The sequence below is a fragment of the Daucus carota genome, chromosome 5 (genome assembly GCF_001625215.2).
Source record: "Daucus carota subsp. sativus chromosome 5, DH1 v3.0, whole genome shotgun sequence".
NCBI lineage: Eukaryota > Viridiplantae > Streptophyta > Magnoliopsida > Apiales > Apiaceae > Daucus > Daucus carota.
This window is the reverse complement of record NC_030385.2, coordinates 8,596,828-8,620,884: the sequence shown is the minus strand read 5'-3', so window position 1 is coordinate 8,620,884 and position 24,057 is coordinate 8,596,828. Positions and strand designations below refer to the sequence as shown.

At 33.4% G+C, this 24,057-nt stretch overlaps 1 protein-coding gene across 1 annotated transcript; it reads right to left on the bottom strand.

Moving 5' to 3' along the window:
- Positions 1-1,863: 1,863 nt before the first annotated feature.
- LOC135152718 (protein GET1-like) lies at positions 1,864-22,689 on the bottom strand. Its single transcript, XM_064093800.1, has 7 exons — positions 22,471-22,689; positions 4,815-4,894; positions 4,345-4,415; positions 3,665-3,735; positions 3,498-3,579; positions 3,067-3,116; positions 1,864-1,938 (listed from the first exon to the last, which is right to left on the bottom strand). The coding sequence occupies exons 1-7, from the start codon at positions 22,687-22,689 to the stop codon at positions 1,864-1,866; spliced, it is 648 nt and encodes a 215-aa protein (XP_063949870.1).
- Between the last annotated feature and the right edge of the window lie 1,368 nt (positions 22,690-24,057).

Below are 24,057 nucleotides of genomic sequence, written 5' to 3'. Positions count from 1 at the left end.
AACATTGAAGAAATTTCTGAGTTGGATCTGGAGCTGGATGATCTTCAAGAAGTAAGAGGAATAGAAGCAACTTCAAAGTTACCTGAAAGATTGGTATTCTCTTACAAAAACAAGGGTGATGTCATCTGGCCTCTTCACAGAGTTCTGAATTCTGAGGGATTCAGTTCTCTAACAAAAATATATGGATCTATGAAGAGGACTGGAGGATTTACACCACCTGCAAAGCAAATGGTACTAAAGAGAATCCTTGAGATCAGGAAGGAATGGAACTCAGATGCTAGTCTACAAAGAAGGCTGAAAATTCCCTACACTGGAAAGAAAATTCATCATGAACCTACTCCAGTTATGGAATTTAGGGACAATCAAGGTGTTAGGAGATTTTTCAGACCTAAAGATCAACTCAAGGTTGCTAGCTTGAATACTCTGAAGACTCTCCAATCCAAGCTCAACAGACAAGATAGTGATGAAGAATGGTTCTACAGGATCTTTCAGAAGCAAATTAATATTCTTGAAGAAAAACTTAAGTCCAGAAGAAGAAGATCTTCTAGGAACAAGTAACTGCTCAGTCTAGAGGAGCATAATCATCTGTAATCTTTTCTAACTCTTGTATTTAAATTCTGCATTTTATTTTATTAATGTTTTTGTTATCATCAAGTGTAGAATTTATGTCTGCATCTTCTCCAGTCATAAATTGGGGGAGATTGTTAGGAATCAATAATTTTTGATGATAACATAAACATTTTGTAACATGTCTTACTTAGAACCTTTATCAAATTTCAGTTGTAATTGTTATGTTTCTTGTCTTTGGGAATTATCAACGGATGGGTAGAATAGGATGGCTAATTGTAAATATCCAATGCCATGTAATTTTATCTAAGTGAAGGATATTCAACTGATGAGATGTAACTATTCAACTGATGAAGACTGGATGATGTTTCAACTGATGAAAATCAAGCATTCAACTGAAGACAAAGTGTTCAACTGATGATGCTGAGGAATTCAACTGATGAGACTGGAACAGCATTCAACTGATGAAGTTTGTAATTCATTCAACTGATGAGCCGGGCATTCAACTGATGAAGTCAAGAGCAGTTGAAAGTAACCAGAACTTTCAACTGATGAAGCAAAGAGCAGTTGAAAGTGACTAGAGCTTAAGTCTGACAAATCACATGGATCGAATTACACTAAAATAGACATGGAAGCCTAATTAGGAAAATAAAGAAGAAGCAGAAACATACTTATCTCATGCAGTGCAATCTGGATCAAATCAAGATGATGGTCAAAGATGAAGACATCTCAGAAAGCATGCATAAGACAAAGTTGTGCAGCATTGTTTTTAGATTAGAGTGCATTTTGTATTCTAGCTAGAAGCTTTGTAAAACTTGGAGTATATAACCAAGTTAGTAGCATCAGTTGAACTTGTTCAAATTACTTGAGAGAAAAATCTGAGAGTTAGAACTTGTTGAGTGATGAACCAGCAGCTGTGCGAATTGTAAACAATCCACAGATTCTTCTATATAAAATCTCACGGGTGGATCATTCAATCCACCCGTATTTTTAATACTTGGTGTTTTTCTGTTTACTGTGTTTTAGTGTATCATCCTTGAATCTTTTAAATTTGTAAAAGATTGTATTCAACCCCCCCCTTCTACAATCTTTCTCATAGTTGGTGTAAAATAACAATAATAAATGATTATTATAATTTAAACTGGGTAATGTGATCACATCGACTTAAAATAGATGAAATAGTTCATTAGCCAACCACAAAATATTTAGTAATTTATATAATGACAAAAAGGGGATATGCTTCAATATTTTTATAATCCTTAACTATTTAACCAACTACTTTCATTTGATTTCTCCTTAAAACTTGAATATTTGTTCACAAACAAATTTCGCAACACTGGTAGACACTGTTAGCCATTGGATAATACCAACCTACAAAGAAAAAACAACGAATTAAATAACATAAAACCTAAACAAAATAATTTTAACTATCACATTAAGTGTAGAAAAATAATATTATCTACCATTTCATATTTTTCACCATATTATGAACTCTTATTAAGGCGGTCATAAGTCTACACATTGAGATTTAACCGTTAAAGAATCAATATTAACTATTATTTCTCAATGGTAACTCATTAGTCACCCATGGTTAAAGAAAGCTGACATGTTTAGTGTGTTTTTCATGTAAACATAATTAACATTTGTTATAATAAATTTTATATCTATCTGTTTATATTAAGTTGCAACTTGTTGGCATATACTGAAAGTACTGAAGTACGAACTCCAACATGTGGTGGAGTCTAAAAAAGTTCACAATTTTGTTGAAATCTATTACATGATATGAGTCACATAATAATAGTTCCTAAAAGATGTGTAAGCTTCGTGATATTTATTCATCTACTTTTAATAAAGATTGAAGAAGTAATAGTTAAGGCTTTATATCAGTTGGAAAATATTAATGTTGATAAGTCTTTCAACAAAGATATAGTGAAGGCGGGATTTTCATACTAACAATGAACTAAATATGGCTAATATCTTCTGTTTACAAGCAGATTAAGGCTCAACAATGTTATATTGACAAGTTTAGAATGAATCATATCTAAACGTTTATAATATAGTAGATTCATAAGTCTTTCATAACTTATGTTATGATGTCAAGATTAAATATATTTTCAAGTTAGTGAGAAGATAAATAAATGAAATTGAAGGTACACATATCAACATGTCTTGGAAAGTTATATTAAACCACCCTAACCAACTTAAAACAAAGGGTAACACACGTTGTTGAAAAAATAATGTAAAGATAATTTCACCTTGCATGTCTAATTTGTCATAATTAGAACTATATTTTTCTTCACTTCACTAAGATTATTTTATAAAACTACATCATCTAGATACCATAACATAACTTTTCACTATCCTTTTTAATACCAATTATATTTTATACCTTTGAACTTCATGAAATAAATAAAATTTCATAATTTAATTTTTTGCTTTAACTTATGTTCATCAATCATATATTCATTAAACTAGTTAATAACTAATGGGTATAGTTACCATAACATAACCGTTTGAATAACCTCCTGATCTCCAAGACAAAAATCTTCCTGAAATACATAAAATAAAAATAAATTAAGATAAATAAATAAATATATTTTCTTTTATAAAAAAAATTAGTGTTTACTAGTGGAAAGATCACAATTGCTAAAGTCATGTGTAGTGTCACAATCAAGTGTGTGCTTGTTATGTAAGAAGTCACATGTTTAAAGAAACATATTTGTAAGAAAAGTAGGGGTAAGTTTGTGTACATATAATGTCAAGCCCGATGCACAATTTTATGTACATGATATGAATAAAAAATAAAACAATTGTTAATGTTTTTGTGTCTTACGCACAAATATAAACTAAATCACTTGTTTCAAAAATCATTTTCGACCCAATGCATATATGACAACAAATTTTTTCTTAAAAACTAAAACAATTCTTACCAAAAGGTTGTACAAGTTGATCAGGGAGTGCGGCCACAGGAGTGTGCCAAAACCAATAAGTAAATGTGATATGTATAAGGATCTGTAAAAGAGTAAATGATCATCTATTTTAGAATTAAAGAAAATTTATGTAATCACATAAAAGATTAGAAAATGTTATAGCATACCTTTATCGTCATCAAATTTTTCGAGTATGAATCAAATGACGAGTTTATCTCCTTACTCTGCAATTCTTGATCTGCATTCACATAAAAATTGTTGAAGATCTTATTCAACATATACACATAAACATGTCACATTTAAATAATTAAGTATTTGTGTTAGTACGCACATTAATTGATGGATTTAACACAATTGTGATGTTTACTACAACAGCACATTATATTATATCTCATGTTACACAAAGAACACACAATTAAGCCTGAATTCCTTTCCTTATAACAAGATTTTTTTTATCTATATATAATACATATTTCTAAAATGATTTATTTTTTGATTACATCTTAAAATCATCTGAAGAATGAAAATTTTGGCATGGCTAATTGTAGAATATTAGAAAGTTAATTAAAATCTAACTTGTACAAATGTTACAATAAAAAACACATTATATATATATATATATATATATAAAGATTTTCATTCATATCATATGTTATATATAATATGAATAAAATGAGGTTATGTAATTAATGATTATCAAAATGTTATACAATCAATTATAAGTGACATTTAGTATGAAACATTTCTAATAAATAAAATATTTAGTGAAGCATAAAATTAAAGTGACTACTAAATTTGAATAAGTATTTTACATAGTAATTTTCTGAAAAAATTGTAAATATCATACTTTTGACAAGTTCCTTCTCTTTTGCTGCTGCCGTCCTCCTAAGTTTAGCGGCTTGTGCAAATGTTGAAGGTCTGCATTGAACAAACAAGAGAGGGACGAATATCACATATATGTCATAACTAAAAAATATCTATTGTGACAAGTTAGTCGCCACTTAAACTTATTGTTATGATTGAAGGGGTTCATTATTAAGATTATCTTATGTTAGATAGTCACAAGTTCACAAAACTATTTCAGTATAAAAAAATTTAGGTTCAATGATATATTTGAATAAGATCACACATGATATTTGAGATAATAAGAAACATTCTTTTCAATCTCAAGTGTAATCTAATAAAGTATGAGATTTTTCAAAATACTATTAAACAATTTGCATGTTACTACTACCTAGACATAGAATGCATTTAATATAATTACGTTATAAAACTAGAACAATAAAAATATAAATATTTTGAAAAAAGACTACTCACTGTGAAAGTGCACTCGCTTCCTTATAAAGTTGTTTGATCTCCGCACGTAGTTGAGCATCCGCAACAGTAGTTGATCCTTTCTAGGTTAAAAATAAATATAGTATAAGATAAAAAAAAGTATATATGTGATCCTTCCTTATAAAACCTGTACATAAGTTTAAAAAATCACTGCCTAGAATATATTAGAATTAATGAAGGGATCAATGCAACTATGAAAAAAATAACCACCTAGTTGATGAGTTAGTATTCATACTAGAAGTTTAAAAAGGATGTGAATATACGGAACACATGAAATAACAATTATCTAATAAAAGAAAAAAAGTTATAAAATAAATTTGAAAAGGCTAAGGACACCATCAAGTCTAAACGAACTCTAGTAAGATAATACATGAAAATTTTAGTAGATAAGTGTTGAAAAGAAAGCTTAAGTTATGAGGAGAAATAAAAGAATCTAAGCATACAAATGTCTAAAACATACCACTTATGAAAAGTCTTGTTATTTTACACCAACTATGAGAAAGATTGTAGAAGGGGGGGGTTGAATACAATCTTTTACAAATTTAAAAGATTCAAGGATGATACACTAAAACACAGTAAACAGAAAAACACCAAGTATTAAAAATACGGGTGGATTGAATGATCCACCCGTGAGATTTTATATAGAAGAATCTGTGGATTGTTTACAATTCGCACAGCTGCTGGTTCATCACTCAACAAGTTCTAACTCTCAGATTTTTCTCTCAAGTAATTTGAACAAGTTCAACTGATGCTACTAACTTGGTTATATACTCCAAGTTTTACAAAGCTTCTAGCTAGAATACAAAATGCACTCTAATCTAAAAACAATGCTGCACAACTTTGTCTTATGCATGCTTTCTGAGATGTCTTCATCTTTGACCATCATCTTGATTTGATCCAGATTGCACTGCATGAGATAAGTATGTTTCTGCTTCTTCTTTATTTTCCTAATTAGGCTTCCATGTCTATTTTAGTGTAATTCGATCCATGTGATTTGTCAGACTTAAGCTCTAGTCACTTTCAACTGCTCTTTGCTTCATCAGTTGAAAGTTCTGGTTACTTTCAACTGCTCTTGACTTCATCAGTTGAATGCCCGGCTCATCAGTTGAATGAATTACAAACTTCATCAGTTGAATGCTGTTCCAGTCTCATCAGTTGAATTCCTCAGCATCATCAGTTGAACACTTTGTCTTCAGTTGAATGCTTGATTTTCATCAGTTGAAACATCATCCAGTCTTCATCAGTTGAATAGTTACATCTCATCAGTTGAATATCCTTCACTTAGATAAAATTACATGGCATTGGATATTTACAATTAGCCATCCTATTCTACCCATCCGTTGATAATTCCCAAAGACAAGAAACATAACAATTACAACTGAAATTTGATAAAGGTTCTAAGTAAGACATGTTACAAAATGTTTATGTTATCATCAAAAATTATTGATTCCTAACAATCTCCCCCAATTTATGACTGGAGAAGATGCAGACATAAATTCTACACTTGATGATAACAAAAACATTAATAAAATAAAATGCAGAATTTAAATACAAGAGTTAGAAAAGATTACAGATGATTATGCTCCTCTAGACTGAGCAGTTACTTGTTCCTAGAAGATCTTCTTCTTCTGGACTTAAGTTTTTCTTCAAGAATATTAATTTGCTTCTGAAAGATCCTGTAGAACCATTCTTCATCACTATCTTGTCTGTTGAGCTTGGATTGGAGAGTCTTCAGAGTATTCAAGCTAGCAACCTTGAGTTGATCTTTAGGTCTGAAAAATCTCCTAACACCTTGATTGTCCCTAAATTCCATAACTGGAGTAGGTTCATGATGAATTTTCTTTCCAGTGTAGGGAATTTTCAGCCTTCTTTGTAGACTAGCATCTGAGTTCCATTCCTTCCTGATCTCAAGGATTCTCTTTAGTACCATTTGCTTTGCAGGTGGTGTAAATCCTCCAGTCCTCTTCATAGATCCATATATTTTTGTTAGAGAACTGAATCCCTCAGAATTCAGAACTCTGTGAAGAGGCCAGATGACATCACCCTTGTTTTTGTAAGAGAATACCAATCTTTCAGGTAACTTTGAAGTTGCTTCTATTCCTCTTACTTCTTGAAGATCATCCAGCTCCAGATCCAACTCAGAAATTTCTTCAATGTTAGCAATGATGAGATAGTCATCAGGGTTCTCAGGTTCTTTTGGAGGTTTAGGAGGGTTAGCCATCCTTTTAGCCACAGATTTGACTTTCTTCTTTGGCTTGGAAGGTTCTTGAACAAGAAAAGCTGGAATTGGGATATCTTCCAAGTCAACTGGCTCCTCCTTTGGCATTATTGGCTCATCATGGAAGTTGACATCTGGATGTACCACTGTGGTGTCCTTGATTGGAGAAGAAGGCTTTGAGATAGGCTTTTCTGGCACTTCTTCTCTTCTCTTGGCTGCCTCAGGCATCTTAGTCTTAGATTTGACTCTCTTTTTCTTTGGAGAAGATTCAAGAGGCAATCTTTCCTCATTTAAAAGCTCAGCTGCCAACTCCTCTTCCAGCTCAATAGCATACCTTTCATCAACCTCTATTTGATTTAAAGTGAGTTGGGATTCAAACTCCTCTTTTTCACATTCTCTGGCCACCTCTTCAGCTTTTGCAAATGAGTAGTGAGGATGGCCAGTTCCAATAAACAGCTTCTGGCCTTCTCTATGGATGATGGCAAAATGAGCCTTTAAGGCCACATCTGCACAGTCTTTATAACTTTTGATTTCTTGGCCCAAAAGCTTGTATTCATTTTTGTCAGGCCTGGCTAGTGGAAAGTAGATTGAGCTTGAGTCTTTTCCAGGCCTGGAGTAACCACAATTGTTTGGAAACAGAATTGGCTTGAACTCATTCAAAAATGATGGCTCACCCTTTTCTGTCTTGGAGGGAATAACAATCTCAGGTGTGATTACCCTGAGAATTGTGGTTGTGGTTGGAAAAGAGATTTGAGCTGTGGTGGCTGTAGAAGATGTAGATGATTTCTTGCCCAATTGAGCCACTCTCTTTGCAATGGAGTCCAATTCTTTCATCCTTTCAATCTTTTGCTTTTCCCTTTCAGTGTGGAAAGGAGGAGGAATTTGACTGATCAATTCTGCAGGAGTTGGTAATTCTTTCTCCCCCTTTTTGTTAGCAGCAAGTGTAAGGGATGGACTGGGAAGAGAAGCACCAGAGGCAAGAAGAAGATGTTGAAGGAGTCCAGTCTGAATTCTTTGATGCTGCAACATCTCATCCATTCTAGAGTTTAAGATATAGACATTGCCTTCCAGAGCTTCTACTTGCTTTTCCAATTGCAGTTGTTTTTGCTCAGAACCAGAAATAGCTGATTTGACCTGAGCTGGAAGCTTTTCATCAATTTGTTTGGTCAGATCAGTCTTAACAGAGGCAATGAGACAATTGAGATGCTCTATCTCTTTCTGAAAGTGGAGAGATTGATATTTGTGAAGCTTGAGGTTTTCCAGAGCTTGACTGGCAATGGTGGCAGAGATGGCTTGAGAGGAGGATGAGCTTCCAGGTTGTGATTGAAGAAGAGTGGAGGCTTGCCTTTCCAGCTCCATGCTAACAACAATTGCATTGGCAGACTGCATGGAGAGCCATGAAGGCAGAGAAGTTGTAGGTTGTTCACCAAGAGATTCCTCAAGAGCATCATTGAGGTCTTCATCACTATCATCATACTGAAAATCATCTCCAGCATTGGCAGGCAGAGCTGTAAATGCCTCCTTTGCTCTAAGCATGGAAGATGTAGTGTGAATCAGATTAAGGTGCCTCTCAGCTGCTTGATTATCCAATCTTGCAAAATCTTGAATGGAAGACATTCCATGAGTAAAAGTCTCAGGGTCTAGTGAAACACTATCCAATATGGATCTATATTCAGCTTGAATCTCTTGTTCACTAAACCCTTCATTGACACCTGCATTTCTCTCATTATCTCTCTTTTCTTGCATCAAGGGCTCCCCTTGGCTCACCACACAACTCACCTCTCCCTCACTTACCCTTACTAAAGGGTCACTCATATCCTCTCCTTTTTCCTGGCTAGAAGAAAATGCCAGACTCTCCACACCCTCTCCTTTTGCCAGCTCACTAGGCTGCCTCTCCACTCCATAGCTCACTCCACTCAATCCTAAAAGTGTTTGTGCTACCATGTGATCAACTGCTGTAGAAGAAGGTAAAGTAATTGAAGTAGTAGCAGTTGTCAACTGATGAGAGACATCAGTTGAAACATGAGTAAAGGAGGCATTCAACTGATGAGAGCTGTTAAGCAGATCAGTTGAAGGACAAACACTTGTCAACTGATGAGAAAGATCAGTTGAAGAAAATGAAGAAATAGGTTTAGAGGCTGTGATAGTTGAGTCTGTGGTGATTGATTTTAATGGTATATCCACAGAGCACACTTTCACAAAAGAAGGAATTGGAAGAGAAAGATCCAACAAATCATCAAAGTGATGATGATCAATCTCAGAGGGGGACTTCTCCATGAAATCTAAAGATGGAGAATTTACAAGTGTGGTGTGAATCAATTCCACATCCACAGAAGAGGTTGGGGATTGTGTTTGAGTTGTAGAAATAGTAAGATCATGAATATGGGTAATTGGATTTACTGAAGAAGGGGGCTGTGACTCCACATTTATTGGAGTCACATCAATCTGAATTTGAGAAATGACAGGAATACATTCCTGTGTGTGTGCAGAGTGCTTTGATTCATCACTTCTTTTCTTCTTTCTCCCATAGGCTTTAACAGGTGAAGAAGTGGTGTCCCTCCCCCTTTTTGACTGTGTCCTTGGCTGAGGACTGTTTTCAATAACAACATCCTTTTGGGAGGATGCTGCTAGGGATGTGCTTAAATCCATATTAACATCTACAGTCTTTTGGGAGACTGCAGAGTGGCTAGGCTGGTTAGCACTCACCTCTCCATCCTTATCCTTAGGGTTTCTTTGATGATCACCCTTTCCCTCCCCCTTACTTCCTCCAATCACACTCCCCTCAGGCTTGTGTTTCTTAGTTTTTACAACAGATGCCTTTTGGGAGGCATCTGAGGTTGGTTTAGAAGACTTGGTTTTAGAGGGTTTTGCTACTTGTGTAGGCTGTTGATGGGCCTCTTCAACAGCCCTGATAGCAGAAAGCAAAGAAGTTGAGGGTTGAGAGAGAGTAGTAGGAAAGCCATGTACCTCTTTGTGCTTTCCAGCCTCCATTGTTGGCAGGTACACCACCTCCAAGGAGGGGTATAAATTCATCCTAAAGAGGTCTTTAAAGACTCTCTTTTCCTGCACAAAACTGGGAAGCTTGGCTTCCTTGTTAGTAATAACTAGCTTATCATTGAGATGATTAGCTAGCATCATAAGAAATCTGACATAATATATATTCCTAGGTCTATCAGTTTTATCACCTAGTTTCTCCCCAATTTCTTGGATCATCAAACCACCAAAGTTGAAATATTCATTAGTCAGGTACATGTAAAGCATTTGTAAGATCTGGGAAGTAAGAGCATTGAAATTACTAATCTTACCAGAAAATGCCTTAATAAAAGCATCACATAAATAACTCCATTCTCTCCTAAGACCCCTTCTTTCTATTTTACCTAAGGCATCAGTTGGCAAAACATAATTCATGGCATAAAGTAAATTAACCAACTGATTATCACTAGGCAAAGATAAAACAGTATTTTCAGGAATCTTAAAGCATGCTTTCATAACATCAGCATTAACAGAGTAAGATTTATTATTGACAGAGAAAGTTAGAGTTTCATGCTCACTATTAAACTCTGCAGAGGTCCACATTTCCTCAACTATTTCATGGTAGATGATGGGAGCTTCAGTCATAGCATAAGAGAGCTGGCTTGACTTGATGAACTCCATCATCCTGTGATACTCTTTCTCCTCCACAGCCTTGGTATCCACAAATGACGCAAAGTTGTTCTTCTCATAGATAAACCCACTTGGTGCAGTGTACTTCTTCATTGGTGCCATTGCAGTTACAGAGAAAGCTTGAAGAAGAATTAGAACTTGTTTTTGCACAGAGAGAGAAGAGAGCTTTGAGAATTCGAAAGAGTAAGATGAAAAGAAATGAAAATAGATTAAAACACTTAAATACTTTCTCAGAAAATTGCTGTGATTGGCTGAGAAATTACCGTTGAGAAGAAATTACTCTTATTGAACTCTACAAAAATTACACACACGATCGTGTGTATAAAGTAGGTGAGAGACAAAAGAAATTTCAACGGCTCAGATCTGATAATACTTTCAACGGATGAAATAAGCGCCTCTTTAAACTTCCTATTCAACTGATGAAGATCAGTTGAAGGCGTCTTCAACTGGTGTCATCAGTTGAATGAAAAACAGCGCAGGAGGATATTGTGTCAAACATCAGTTGAAACAATTTCACTAGTTCATCAGTTGAAATATTATAGATTTTATCCAGAATTATAATTAATTCAATTTTGATAAATCAAAATTAATCAAATTCTGGCTGCCAAATTACAGAAAAATTCACTCTAAATTAGGAGAAATTTAACATACCTAATTTACTCACCAACCTTGTGAATGTGGATTCATCAAGAGGCTTTGTGAAGATATCTGCAATTTGTTCTTCACTTGGAACAAAATGCATTTCAACAGTACCAGCCATCACATGTTCCCTTATGAAGTGGTATTTGATGTCAATGTGCTTGGTTCTTGAGTGTTGTACTGGATTTTCAGTTATAGCAATAGCACTGGTGTTGTCACAAAATATTGGGATTTTTGAGAGGTTTAATCCATAATCAAGTAATTGATTTCTCATCCACAATAATTGTGCACAACAGCTTCCAGCTGCAATGTACTCAGCCTCAGCTGTAGAGGTTGATACAGAATTTTGCTTTTTGCTAAACCAAGAAATCAGTCTGTCACCAAGAAATTGACATGTGCCTGTTGTACTTTTTCTATCAATTTTGCATCCTGCAAAATCAGCATCTGAATATCCAATTAGATCAAATCCAGAGTCTTTAGGGTACCAAATGCCAAGATTTGGTGTTCCCTTAAGATATCTGAATATTCTTTTTATAGCAATAAGATGTGATTCTTTAGGATCAGATTGAAATCTAGCACAGAGGCATGTAGAAAACATAATATCTGGTCTACTAGCTGTCAGATATAAAAGAGAACCAACCATGCCTCTATAATTAGAGATGTCCACAGATTTCTCATTAGGACTTAACTCTAATTTGGTGGCTGTTGGCATGGGAGTCTTAGCTTCTTTGCAATCCAATAAATCAAACTTTTTAAGTAGATCATAGATGTACTTAGTTTGATTTATGAATATACCTTCCTTTACTTGTTTAACTTGTAAACCAAGAAAGTAGGTGAGCTCTCCCATCATGCTCATTTCATACTGACTCTTCATAAGATTAGCAAACTTCTTGCAAAGTTTCTCATCTGTAGAACCAAAAATTATATCATCTACATAAATTTGAACCAGAATAAAGGCACCATTTACATTTCTGTAAAATAGTGTTTTATCCACAGTTCCTCTGGAAAAATGATTATCTAATAAGAATTGAGACAGAGTGTCATACCATGCCCTTGGTGCTTGCTTTAGTCCATAGAGTGCTTTTAATAAAAAGTAAACATACTCTGGAAATTCTGGATCTTCAAAACCAGGAGGCTGACTGACATATACCTCCTCTTCCAGTTCACCATTTAGAAAAGCACTCTTGACATCCATTTGATAAACTTTAAAGTTGGCATGAGCAGCATAAGCTAGGAACATTCTTATTGCTTCCAGTCTTGCAACTGGTGCAAAGGTCTCATCAAAATCAATTCCTTCAGATTGAGAGTATCCTTTAGCAACAAGTCTGGCCTTGTTCCTGGTGACAACTCCATTCTCATCCACCTTGTTTCTGAATACCCACCTTACTCCTACAATTGTTTTATTTTTAGGCTTAGGCACCAGCTTCCAAACATTGTTTCTCTCAAATTGATTTAATTCTTCTTGCATAGCAAGAACCCAATCAGCATCTTTGAGAGCATCTTCTATGACTTTAGGTTCATCCTGTGAAAGGAATGCACTGTACAAACACTCATCTTGAGTTGCTCTTCTTGTTTGTACAGATGCATTTGCATCTCCAATAATTAGCTCAAAAGGATGATCCCTTGTCCACTTTCTTTGTGGTGGAAGTGATTGTCTTGATGATGTGGCTTCATTGTTGAAGTTCAGGTTTCCATGTTGGAAAGCTCCCCCTAAATTTGACATCTCATTATTTCTAGACTGATTGAAACTTTGAGACATTCTTTCAACTGATGATCCTTGAGGTGTTTCAACTGATCCCTCCAATGTAGTTTCAACTGATGCTTCAGTTGAATTTCCAGTTGCAGTTGTTCCTTGCACTAGAGAGTCATCAGTTGGAATATTAATTCCAGGATTAATTCCAACATTTTGAATAATGTCATCATCATCATCACTGTCATACAGATCACCTTCACCTTCATTTTCAAATCTGAGATTATCATGAAATCCTTCATCTGAGAATCCTTGAATCTTCTTATCATCAAAAACCACATGGATTGATTCCATAACAATGTTGGTTCTCAGATTATATACTCTAAATGATTTTCCATCAGAGTATCCAACAAAAATAGCTTCATCTGCCTTGGCCTCAAATTTTCCAAGATTTTCACCTTGATTTCTTAGAACATAACACTTGCATCCAAATACATGAAGAAAGCTAGTTGTTGGCTTCTTTCCTTTGAAGAGTTGAAAGGGAGTTAGATTATGAGGTTTGGTAATTAGTGAAATGTTTTGAGTGAAGCAAGCAGTGTTCACAGCTTCAGCCCAAAAATAGGTTGGAAGTTGAGCTTCATTAATCATGGTTCTTGCAGCCTCAATAAGAGTTCTATTCTTCCTTTCAACAACACCATTTTGTTGTGGAGTTCTTGGTGCAGAGAACTCATGAATAATTCCTTCTCCTTCACAAAATTCTTTCATCACAGAATTCTTGAATTCTGTCCCATTGTCACTTCTTATCCTTCCAACTTTGACATCTGGATTGTTGTTTAATGCCTTGATATGATTGATGATGATTTTCCCAGCTTCATCCTTAGAATGCAAGAAGAAAGTCCAAGTGAATTTTGAAAAATCATCAACAATCACTAGGCAATATTTCTTCTTTGAAATAGACATGATGTTGACTGGTCCAAACAAATCCATATGCAAGAGCTGAAGGGGCTTCACAATTGATGAAAGAGTCTTGCTTTTGAAAGAGCTTCTCTTTTGCTTTCCTAGCTGACAGGCTCCACAAAGTCCATCTTTTGAGAATTCCAGCTTTGGTAGACCTCTTACCAAGTCCTTCTTTACTAACTCATTCAAGGTTTTGAAATTTAGATGAGACAATCTCTTATGCCATAGCCAACTGTCATCTGAGCTTGCTTTGCTGAGAAGGCAAGTGATAGATTCAGACTTGACAGAATTGAAGTCAGCTACATACACATTTCCTTTTCTTTGTCCAATCAGAACCACATTGTTGTCATCTCCTTTGGTGACAACACAGGCTGCAGGAGTGAAATTGACTTTGTAACCTTTGTCACAGAGCTGACTGATGCTAAGCAAGTTGTGCTTAAGACCAGACACCAATGCAACTTCATCAATGATGACATTCTCTTTAGCAATCAAGCCATATCCCATAGTATATCCTTTGCTGTCATCTCCAAAGGTAATGCTAGGGCCAGCTTTCTCCACAAACTTTGTGAGCAGGGAGGAATCACCAGTCATGTGCCTGGAGCATCCACTATCCAAGTACCACAAATTCTTCTTGTGGTTTCCCTGCACACATTTCACAAACAGATCAAGTTGATTTTGGTACCCAAATTGCTTTGGGTCCAGATTTGTTAGTCTTAGCAACCTTTTCCACCTTCTCAACCTTTTCCTTGGATTGAATAGGTTCAATCTTTGGTTTTGGTTGAGAAACTGGAATATCAACTTTGTTTTCAAACACAGGCCTTTGAGGCATGCATACATTGTTCATTCCATGCAAGTTTGAATGAAATTGAGGCATGTTAAAGGCATTGAAATAAGGATTGAACATATATGGCATGTTAGGCTGAGAATAAGGATTGTGAGGCAATAAACCAGGCATCATATTCATAGCAGATAAATTCATGTGAGGAACAGATGTCATAGGAATAGGCAAAGACAAATTAGGAGCAATCACAGTTTTACAATTAGCAGATAAATGATTTACACTACCACACTTACTGCAGGTTTTCCTAAGAGCACTAGCATGGGGAGTGTAATTGGTGTGCTTGTTAACTCCTATTTTGCCATTTCTATTTCCTTTCTTCTTTTTAGTCTCCTCAGATTTATGCTCACTAGTATCCAACTTCTTCTTGTTCTTGTTACTAGAATGAAGAGTGTTATTAACACTATCACTGGTCTCAGAAGAACTATTCTCACCTTTAACAAAATTCTTTTTAACAGGACCATATTTCTTGTTAAGCTTCTTGAGAACATTCTTGTCAACTGATGAGTTTTTGTTCAACTGATGACTCTCATCAGTTGAGACTTTGTTCTTCAACTGATGATCATCATCAGTATTCTCATCACCTGAACTGTTCTCAGATATCTTAAGCACTTTCTTATTCCTCTTCCATTCATTCTCCACAAAGGTTTCTCTGCCTTGCATGTTAATGATATTGGTGGAAACATCTCTACCAGATTTCCATTTGGCAATGATCTCTTGTTCCTTATCAAGCTGCTTTCTTATGACCTCTTCTCTCTTCAGAACAACCAAGAGATCATCCTTGGCTGTCTGACACTCAATCTTCAGCTTCTCAAATTCAATAAATTGAGCTTCTAAGGCACTGTTTCTATCACTAAGAAAGGTGTTAGCTTCCTTAATTCTACTGTTTTCCTTAGTAAGAGATTTTAAAGAAACATGCAAATGATACAGTTCAGTAGACATTTCATTAATGGTAGCATTGCATTCATCTTTAGTTAACTCAACTAGGTTTGTAGTGAATACCTGACTACTGCTTCCAGTGTTTTCTTCTTGATCTGTGGAGTTGGCCATTAGAGCTAGATTGACAAACTCCTCCTCTTCATCAGAATCATCTCCAGCTGCCCAATCATCCTTTGTGATGAATGCTCTTTCCTTTTGTTTGAGAAGTTCATAATATTTCTTTTTGTAGTCAATGTTTTCACTTGACTTCTTCTCAACTTTAGGCTTTCTGCACTCATTTGCAAAGTGACCTGCATTCCCACAGTTGAAGCACTTGAATTTTGATCTGTCTACCATGCTTCTATCAGACTTGGGATTGCCTTTAAAAGATTTTGCAGAATTAAAATTCTTTTTGAATTTCAGTTTGGAGAATCTTCTTGACAAGAAGGCTAGATGCTCATCAATTCCATCACTTTCTTCACCAGAGTCAGCTACTTCTTTCTCCTTTCTTCTTCCTTTGCTTGACTCTGAGCTCTCCTCTTTGACCAACTTCTCAGTTTCTTCAACTTGAGACTTTCCCTTGTCCTTGACAGTGTCCTCCAGAGATGCAACTAGAGCCACAGATGAATGCCCTTTCTTTTGGCTTTTCTCAATCTCTTCATCTTGTTCCATTTCAAGCTCATAAGTCTTTAAGGTTCCATACAGTCTCTCTAGAGTATAGTCTTTAAACTCTTGTGTGTTTCTGAGAGAGACTGTCATGGGTTTCCATTCTTTGGGAAGAGCTCTTAAGAATTTCAGGTTTGAATCCTTAACTTGATATACTCTTCCAAAGAGCTTTAGACCATTTAACAGTTTTTGAAATCTGTTAAATGTATCACTCAAACTTTCACCAGCCTTGAAATGGAATGACTCATATTGTTGAATCAGAAGCTGCATTTTGTTCTCTCTTACTTGCTCATTCCCTTCACAGATGGTCCTGATGGTGTCCCAAACTTCTTTGGCACTTGTGCAGCTAATAACACTATCAATCATTTCTTGATCCAAACCATTGAACAGAAGGTTCATGGTTTTCTTGTCCTTGTGCACCTCCTCAGTATCTTCTTGAGAATATTCATGGACAGGTTTTGGAATCATCTTACCTACCATGTCTTCACCATCAGCTCCCATGCTTGTGCAGACCTTCATGGGGACATGAGGTCCTTTTTCAATGCAGTTCACATAGCTTTCATCAATGGACAACAGATGCAGATGCATTCTCACTTTCCAGTGAAAATAGTTGTCTTTGTCAAGAACAGGAATCTTCACTCCAGCATCCTTCTTTCCCATCTTTCTCTAGCAGTGTTGATCTTTTTCCCTGTTTGTTGGGAACCTGGCTCTGATACCAATTGTTATTTTACACCAACTATGAGAAAGATTGTAGAAGGGGGGGGTTGAATACAATCTTTTACAAATTTAAAAGATTCAAGGATGATACACTAAAACACAGTAAACAGAAAAACACCAAGTATTAAAAATACGGGTGGATTGAATGATCCACCCGTGAGATTTTATATAGAAGAATCTGTGGATTGTTTACAATTCGCACAGCTGCTGGTTCATCACTCAACAAGTTCTAACTCTCAGATTTTTCTCTCAAGTAATTTGAACAAGTTCAACTGATGCTACTAACTTGGTTATATACTCCAAGTTTTACAAAGCTTCTAGCTAGAATACAAAATGCACTCTAATCTAAAAACAATGCTGCACAACTTTGTCTTATGCATGCTTTCTGAGATGTCTTCATCTTTGACCATCATCTTGATTTGATCCAGATTGCACTGCATGAGATAAGTATGTTTCTGCTTCTTCTTTATTTTCCTAATTAGGCTTCCATGTCTATTTTAGTGTAATTCGATCCATGTGATTTGTCAGACTTAAGCTCTAGTCACTTTCAACTGCTCTTTGCTTCATCAGTTGAAAGTTCTGGTTACTTTCAACTGCTCTTGACTTCATCAGTTGAATGCCCGGCTCATCAGTTGAATGAATTACAAACTTCATCAGTTGAATGCTGTTCCAGTCTCATCAGTTGAATTCCTCAGCATCATCAGTTGAACACTTTGTCTTCAGTTGAATGCTTGATTTTCATCAGTTGAAACATCATCCAGTCTTCATCAGTTGAATAGTTACATCTCATCAGTTGAATATCCTTCACTTAGATAAAATTACATGGCATTGGATATTTACAATTAGCCATCCTATTCTACCCATCCGTTGATAATTCCCAAAGACAAGAAACATAACAATTACAACTGAAATTTGATAAAGGTTCTAAGTAAGACATGTTACAAAATGTTTATGTTATCATCAAAAATTATTGATTCCTAACAAGTCTATTAATAAATTAAGGTCAAACCGCTAATAAATAAACCTAATCTATATTGAGTGAAGTTTCAACTTCATTAGTTTCCTTAATCAATAAAAAAGGTGTCACAACATAAACCTAAAAAAAATAAATTAACCTAATTATTATATCCCTAAAACACCTAAGACAATTTGTATAACTTTTGTTAATCTTCATCATCTTTCTATTGATGGCAAGAAGAATAAAAAAAGTTGAAAACACACTTCTAAGTCAAAGTTTATGAAGAAGACCGGTAATTTACATATAATCATAAAATCTTTATTTTTACTGTGATAGTTTATGACATTCCAAATATATTTGTAGGGAGTATCATAATTTTATTATAAATATTATAATAAAAATTTGTCAAAATTTAATAAGGACACATGTTAAAATATGCCTAAGATTCTTGTCAAAATCATGTTGTTGATGTGAACTCTATTAAAACTCATTTCTTGCACAGATAAAGAAAATTTAATAAAAAAAATTCCAAACAAGTTACGATCACCAAGTATCTTAATTAGTTACATGCATGATTGTAACTTAATAGGATCATTGTTTAATTCTTGAATTGTAGTTGTTCAAGACAAATGGCACAAAATAAATCACTTTTAGCGTTTGAGAAAAAAGTTGGTGCATATGTGTCCTATAAAATGACAACTAAGGACAAACATTGGGAGATGACAATGAATAGTTAAGAATGTCATCATATAGCTCTAACAAGAACATCAAGAAGATTTACAAAATAACATACATATATACATAGATATATATACATACATACATACATACATATATATATATATATATATATATATATATATATATATATATATATATATATATATATATAGCCAACTTGTAGATAAACTCATATGGCCTAGCATTTTGTTTGATTATAGAGACCAAACTCAAGAAAGTTTTAATTAGCACAAGAAACATTCAAATCTTAATTTCAACCGTATAAACTAACTAATAAAGAAAGATCTTTTGAGAAGACTATACAAAACTTAATATTCTCCTTATGACTTATGTGTTTTTTGTAATTCGAATATCAATCAATGGAGGATATCTTTCAAAACTAAGACCGAGCTATTGATAAACTTTATTATTTACCATTTTATTTATATGGTCTAATTAACATTATATTAAATTTAAAAAAGAATATGTTTATGTCATTGTTGATGAGTATATAAGTTACTGTATGGAAATATGGTTAGATTTTATGATAACATTTACTTAGTAGATATTAATATCTAGATATCTATTGATGTATCTACGAAAACTATTCCATCTGAAAAGTAAAACGATGAAATAGTATTAATATCATATTGGAACAAATTATCAAAAAAGTAAAAGAGATAATAATTACATATAAATACTTCAGGTTTGTAAAATTTTATATTACTTGCTAACTCTATATAAAATATAAATAAAATTTTATGTTCCGGAAAAATTTAGAATTGGTAAAATAAATCTAAAAATGTGTTAATCATGTCTTTACTAAAATATTTATTTAGTAATATTATCAGGATTTTATTTATACTATATTTAATGACAGTTAATATATAAATTAATATGAAAGTTAAGGATAGAAAAGTTCAAATTGAAAAACAAACAAATATATTCATTTGTGTATAAATTTGAATTATCAACGTCTATTTAGCATCTACTTGTCACAAATCATGTAAAAATTTTAGAACTTCAACGCTCTTTCCCTTTAGCACCTTTTAGATATAATTTTATATAAGCATGAATATATAGATAATCCCATTCGAGAGATCGTCCCCGTAACAAAAAATTTACAAAATCAACTTGATCAACGAATATCCAACCATTATACATATTAACTTTGGAGATGGTTAGTTAATTATTAGTTTCTTGTTATCCGAAAACTTAATTTATAAATTACAGGGTTACTTATGTAATCCAACTACAGTTTAATTGATATATTAACTGTATTTATTAATGTTAAAAAAGTAAAAACCAAAAATAGCATACGTGGACATAAATCTAATTTAAGTTTATTACATATATTTATCTTTCCTAAATTTTAATAGAGTACCACTTCTTACAAAATTACAAGAAATGTACGTCCTTCGTCCCCTTAATTCTCAATATGGGGAGATCGAGGCATCTTAAGACTAATAAAATATAATTTGATAAATTATATTTAAATTTTTATAGAACTAGAAAATTTTTGAAAAACGGTTATAAACTATATTTTATATACATATTAAAATATGTGTCAAATAATTGGAAAAGCAATATGTTAAGAAGTGAGAGGGGCAGAGGGCAGAGGGCAATCATCAATATCAATATACTTATATAAAGGAGAAGCATGGGTCGTTTAGGTGGCGCTCTGAGAGAGCTCTGTTTTATTTTTCTAATTTTCTAGAATTTTTGGATGGAAAAATATCAAAAATAAAAACTGTCTTTTTTAGTTTCGGATATATTGGAAGAAAATTTCAGAACTATCTTTTTCAAAATATCAAAATCAAATCAGAATTTGAAACTATATATCGTCATATTTTTGGAAAAAGTTTATATCAAAAACATAAAGTATTTTTAATAAGCTGGTTTTATCTCAAGTATCAAAAATAATAACTTTTCTTTTTTAGTTTTGAATATATTTGAAAAAAGTTTTAGAACTATCTTTTTTAAAATATTAAAATCAAATCAGAATTTGAAACTATCATCATATTTTTAGAAAAAGTGTATATAAAAACAGAAAGTATTTTTGATTAACCGGTCTTTTCTCAAATCAACCCCTATAAATTGAGGCCAGACATCATAAAATTTAACACATACAATTTTTTTGAGGTTTATTTGTCTTCTCCATCTAATACAATAATGAGTTACACTATGCTACATGTTTTGAATGACGATAGAGATCAGATGTGAGAGTCGACGAATTCAAACACGGGAGAACAATATAGTCTTCCACATGATATTGATGGATGAAAAAGTCAATAAATTAACTGTCAGTAATATATGTTTGTTCCTTATTCTTTTATAATATTGTTTTTGATCATCGGACATGTTTGTTGTTGTTAATTTTTATATGGTTTATTTTGTATATAGGAAAATATTATTCATGCAATGCTTTCACAATATATGTTTGCTCGGTTCAAGCACTTTTTAATTGGAGATTGTTTATACATTATTAAGAAAATAAAAGTTGTTACAAATAAGGATAGTTAAATAATTATAGACCGCTTGCATCTCAATATCTTTTAAACTTTTACACACTCGTGTTCTTGCAAGATTTATTATCTGTTTTATTGACCATTCGATGTATATTGCTATATGTCATCAATCAGTTATGTTAAAGAGCCGCATGCTAAAGGGTGTATATGTCAAAAAAATAGTGCTTGAAAAAGTTAATGACAATGTCAGTGAAGAACATAATTACTTTTCAAAAAAGGCCATAACTAAAATTAAGATTTGTTATGTTTTATATCGTTAATTATAACTAGAAATTTATTTTTATTTTTCACTTATGTTATAGTCCAATTTTGCGATTTTAAATATTAATATTGGTATTGCATTGAGATGCTTATAATATAAAATTTATTTAGTCTACAAATATTAATTTTCAATAATATAATTTTTATAATTCACCGTATATTTATTTTATTCAAAAAATATTAATTTTATATCAGTAATATAATTTTTATAGGCCGCCGCAACGGCTTCTGAAGGTGAATATAAATCTAGAACTCATCCTATATAATATCGCACATCCCATCACCCTTACAAATCATCCACTCGACCCATACCATACCCGGCTCGTTAAATCCCAACTGCACAGTAGATTCGTATCGGATTTATTTTAATCTCTCAGTTCTTTTAATTCTACTTAATTAAATTAATTTATTTTTATTATTTATTTTTATCATTTTGCAAGCGGTATGGATCTTTATTCTTACCTCCACCTTCTTTTCTATGAATCGAGAGGTTCTGGTATGCGTGTAGAGAAATATATATAGAGATAAGATCAAATAAAAACTTTTTTAAATTACAAACTTACAAATTGTTTTTATTTTCACATCGTGTTAATCCTTAGTTATAGAAATCTATGTTAAAAAAATTTGAAAAAACATCACAATTTTAATACGTTTAACTTACTTCTTACATTGAAAAAGTAGTTTATGTATTTCCCCAACACAATTTTAATCGATGTTCAACAAAATATGTTAAAAAAATGTTGAACTCAAATTATATATGTGCTGAACGCATAAATTTTGTAAGTTTGTAAGTTTTTACCAGAATCCACCTTTATATATATGAGAATATTAATGAATATACGAGCTAAAAGAAGGAATGAAGTACCATCTTTTTTAAAATGCACAAATACTTGGATCCAAACTGCAAAGCAAAGATGACGATGAAGATTATTACAGCCGCGCTTGATTGTTGAGGATGTTCTTTTATACATGACAGGAACTGATGTTTTTCCATGACAGGAGGAGAATCCACGACAGAGCCATTCACATTCACAGCAGGGGCAGACGTATTCATATCAACATTCACCGAAGGGGCTGCTTCCATTTTTCTTTCTTCTATCGTTGTGTTGTATATGTTTCATGCAGGTAGACTTTGAATAATTATAATGATCGTCCTCCTTTATCTCATCATAACTCATTCCTGTTTATTCGTTTTTTCATTAAGTTGGTAACTTGACCACGTCCTCCGTTTATGTTAAAGAGTACGCAACTAAATTGAGGTCTTGGAATATTATATATGACAAAAGTTATTTGGGATCCCATGATGTTTTGGAGTCTTGGAGTCCAAATCCTGGCCATCTATTTAAAAAGGATCCTACGGATGGGAGTAAATCTGGTATGTTTATTTTGAAAATTAATTATTTATTAATTCTATACAAGCAGCGACACAGGGTAACGTGGGTGTATCATATCTGCAGACAAACATTCTAGCGTGAGTTATGGAGCGGTTACAACAAGATGAGTTTTTCATGGAGTTCAAACTGCAAACATGTACTGCACACTTTATCTCCATTTCTAAACCGTTTTCACCCTTTCGTTCACGTGATTAGAGGTACGAGTAAACCATTCTTTTGCAGGACGCTAATACCATGTCTAATCAGATTCAAGAAGATGGTAAGTACTGCATATAAATTAATGTTTGACTTACATGGAGTCAGTCCCTAAATGTTATACTCCTTCAGGAGCATCGTATTTGTATGTTCTGCATAAATTTGTTTTTCAGTTCCGCTTTTTGTTGGTTTGCACGAGTAAACATTTGTTGCATTAACTGGTTTAGGGAATAATGTAGCCATTGTTCTGTTCTTAGGTGCTTCGGATGTCCCTCACATTGAGAGTTCCGATTCCGAACATTTGCTGCACTTGATCGCAAAGGAAAGGTGAATGTTCTGTGAAGGACAGAGAAATTGTCTTCAAGAAGAAGAAGAAAACAAGAGACCGGATTATGTGCGACACTTGCTTCGTAACGGCGGATTCGTTTGAGGGAGTGCGGGATTTTGATACTCTCTTCTCGGAATTTCGGAACTGCATACAACCACTCTCTTTTTTCCTTTTTTGTTTTTAAAAATTGTACAGCAAAATCAGAAAGCGCGGATATATACTGTACCGTTAGATTTTGTTTCCATCCAATGGCTCTAAGATGGGTCTCCAAATCTCCAAAAGATATTGTACCTCACAGAACTCTACTCTATTATATATTATTATTTTAATTTAATTATAAAAAAAATGAATACTAAAATATTAATATAATTTAAGATTAATATTATTTCATTTATTAGTTATATTATAAAATATAATGTCCTGCGATCTATAAAATTTATTTTTATACTCGCTCATTATGTTGTAGGATATAATTTTTTGATTGTCATATATTTAAAAATATCTCAGAGCAAAATTTATTTAAAATTAAAATTAT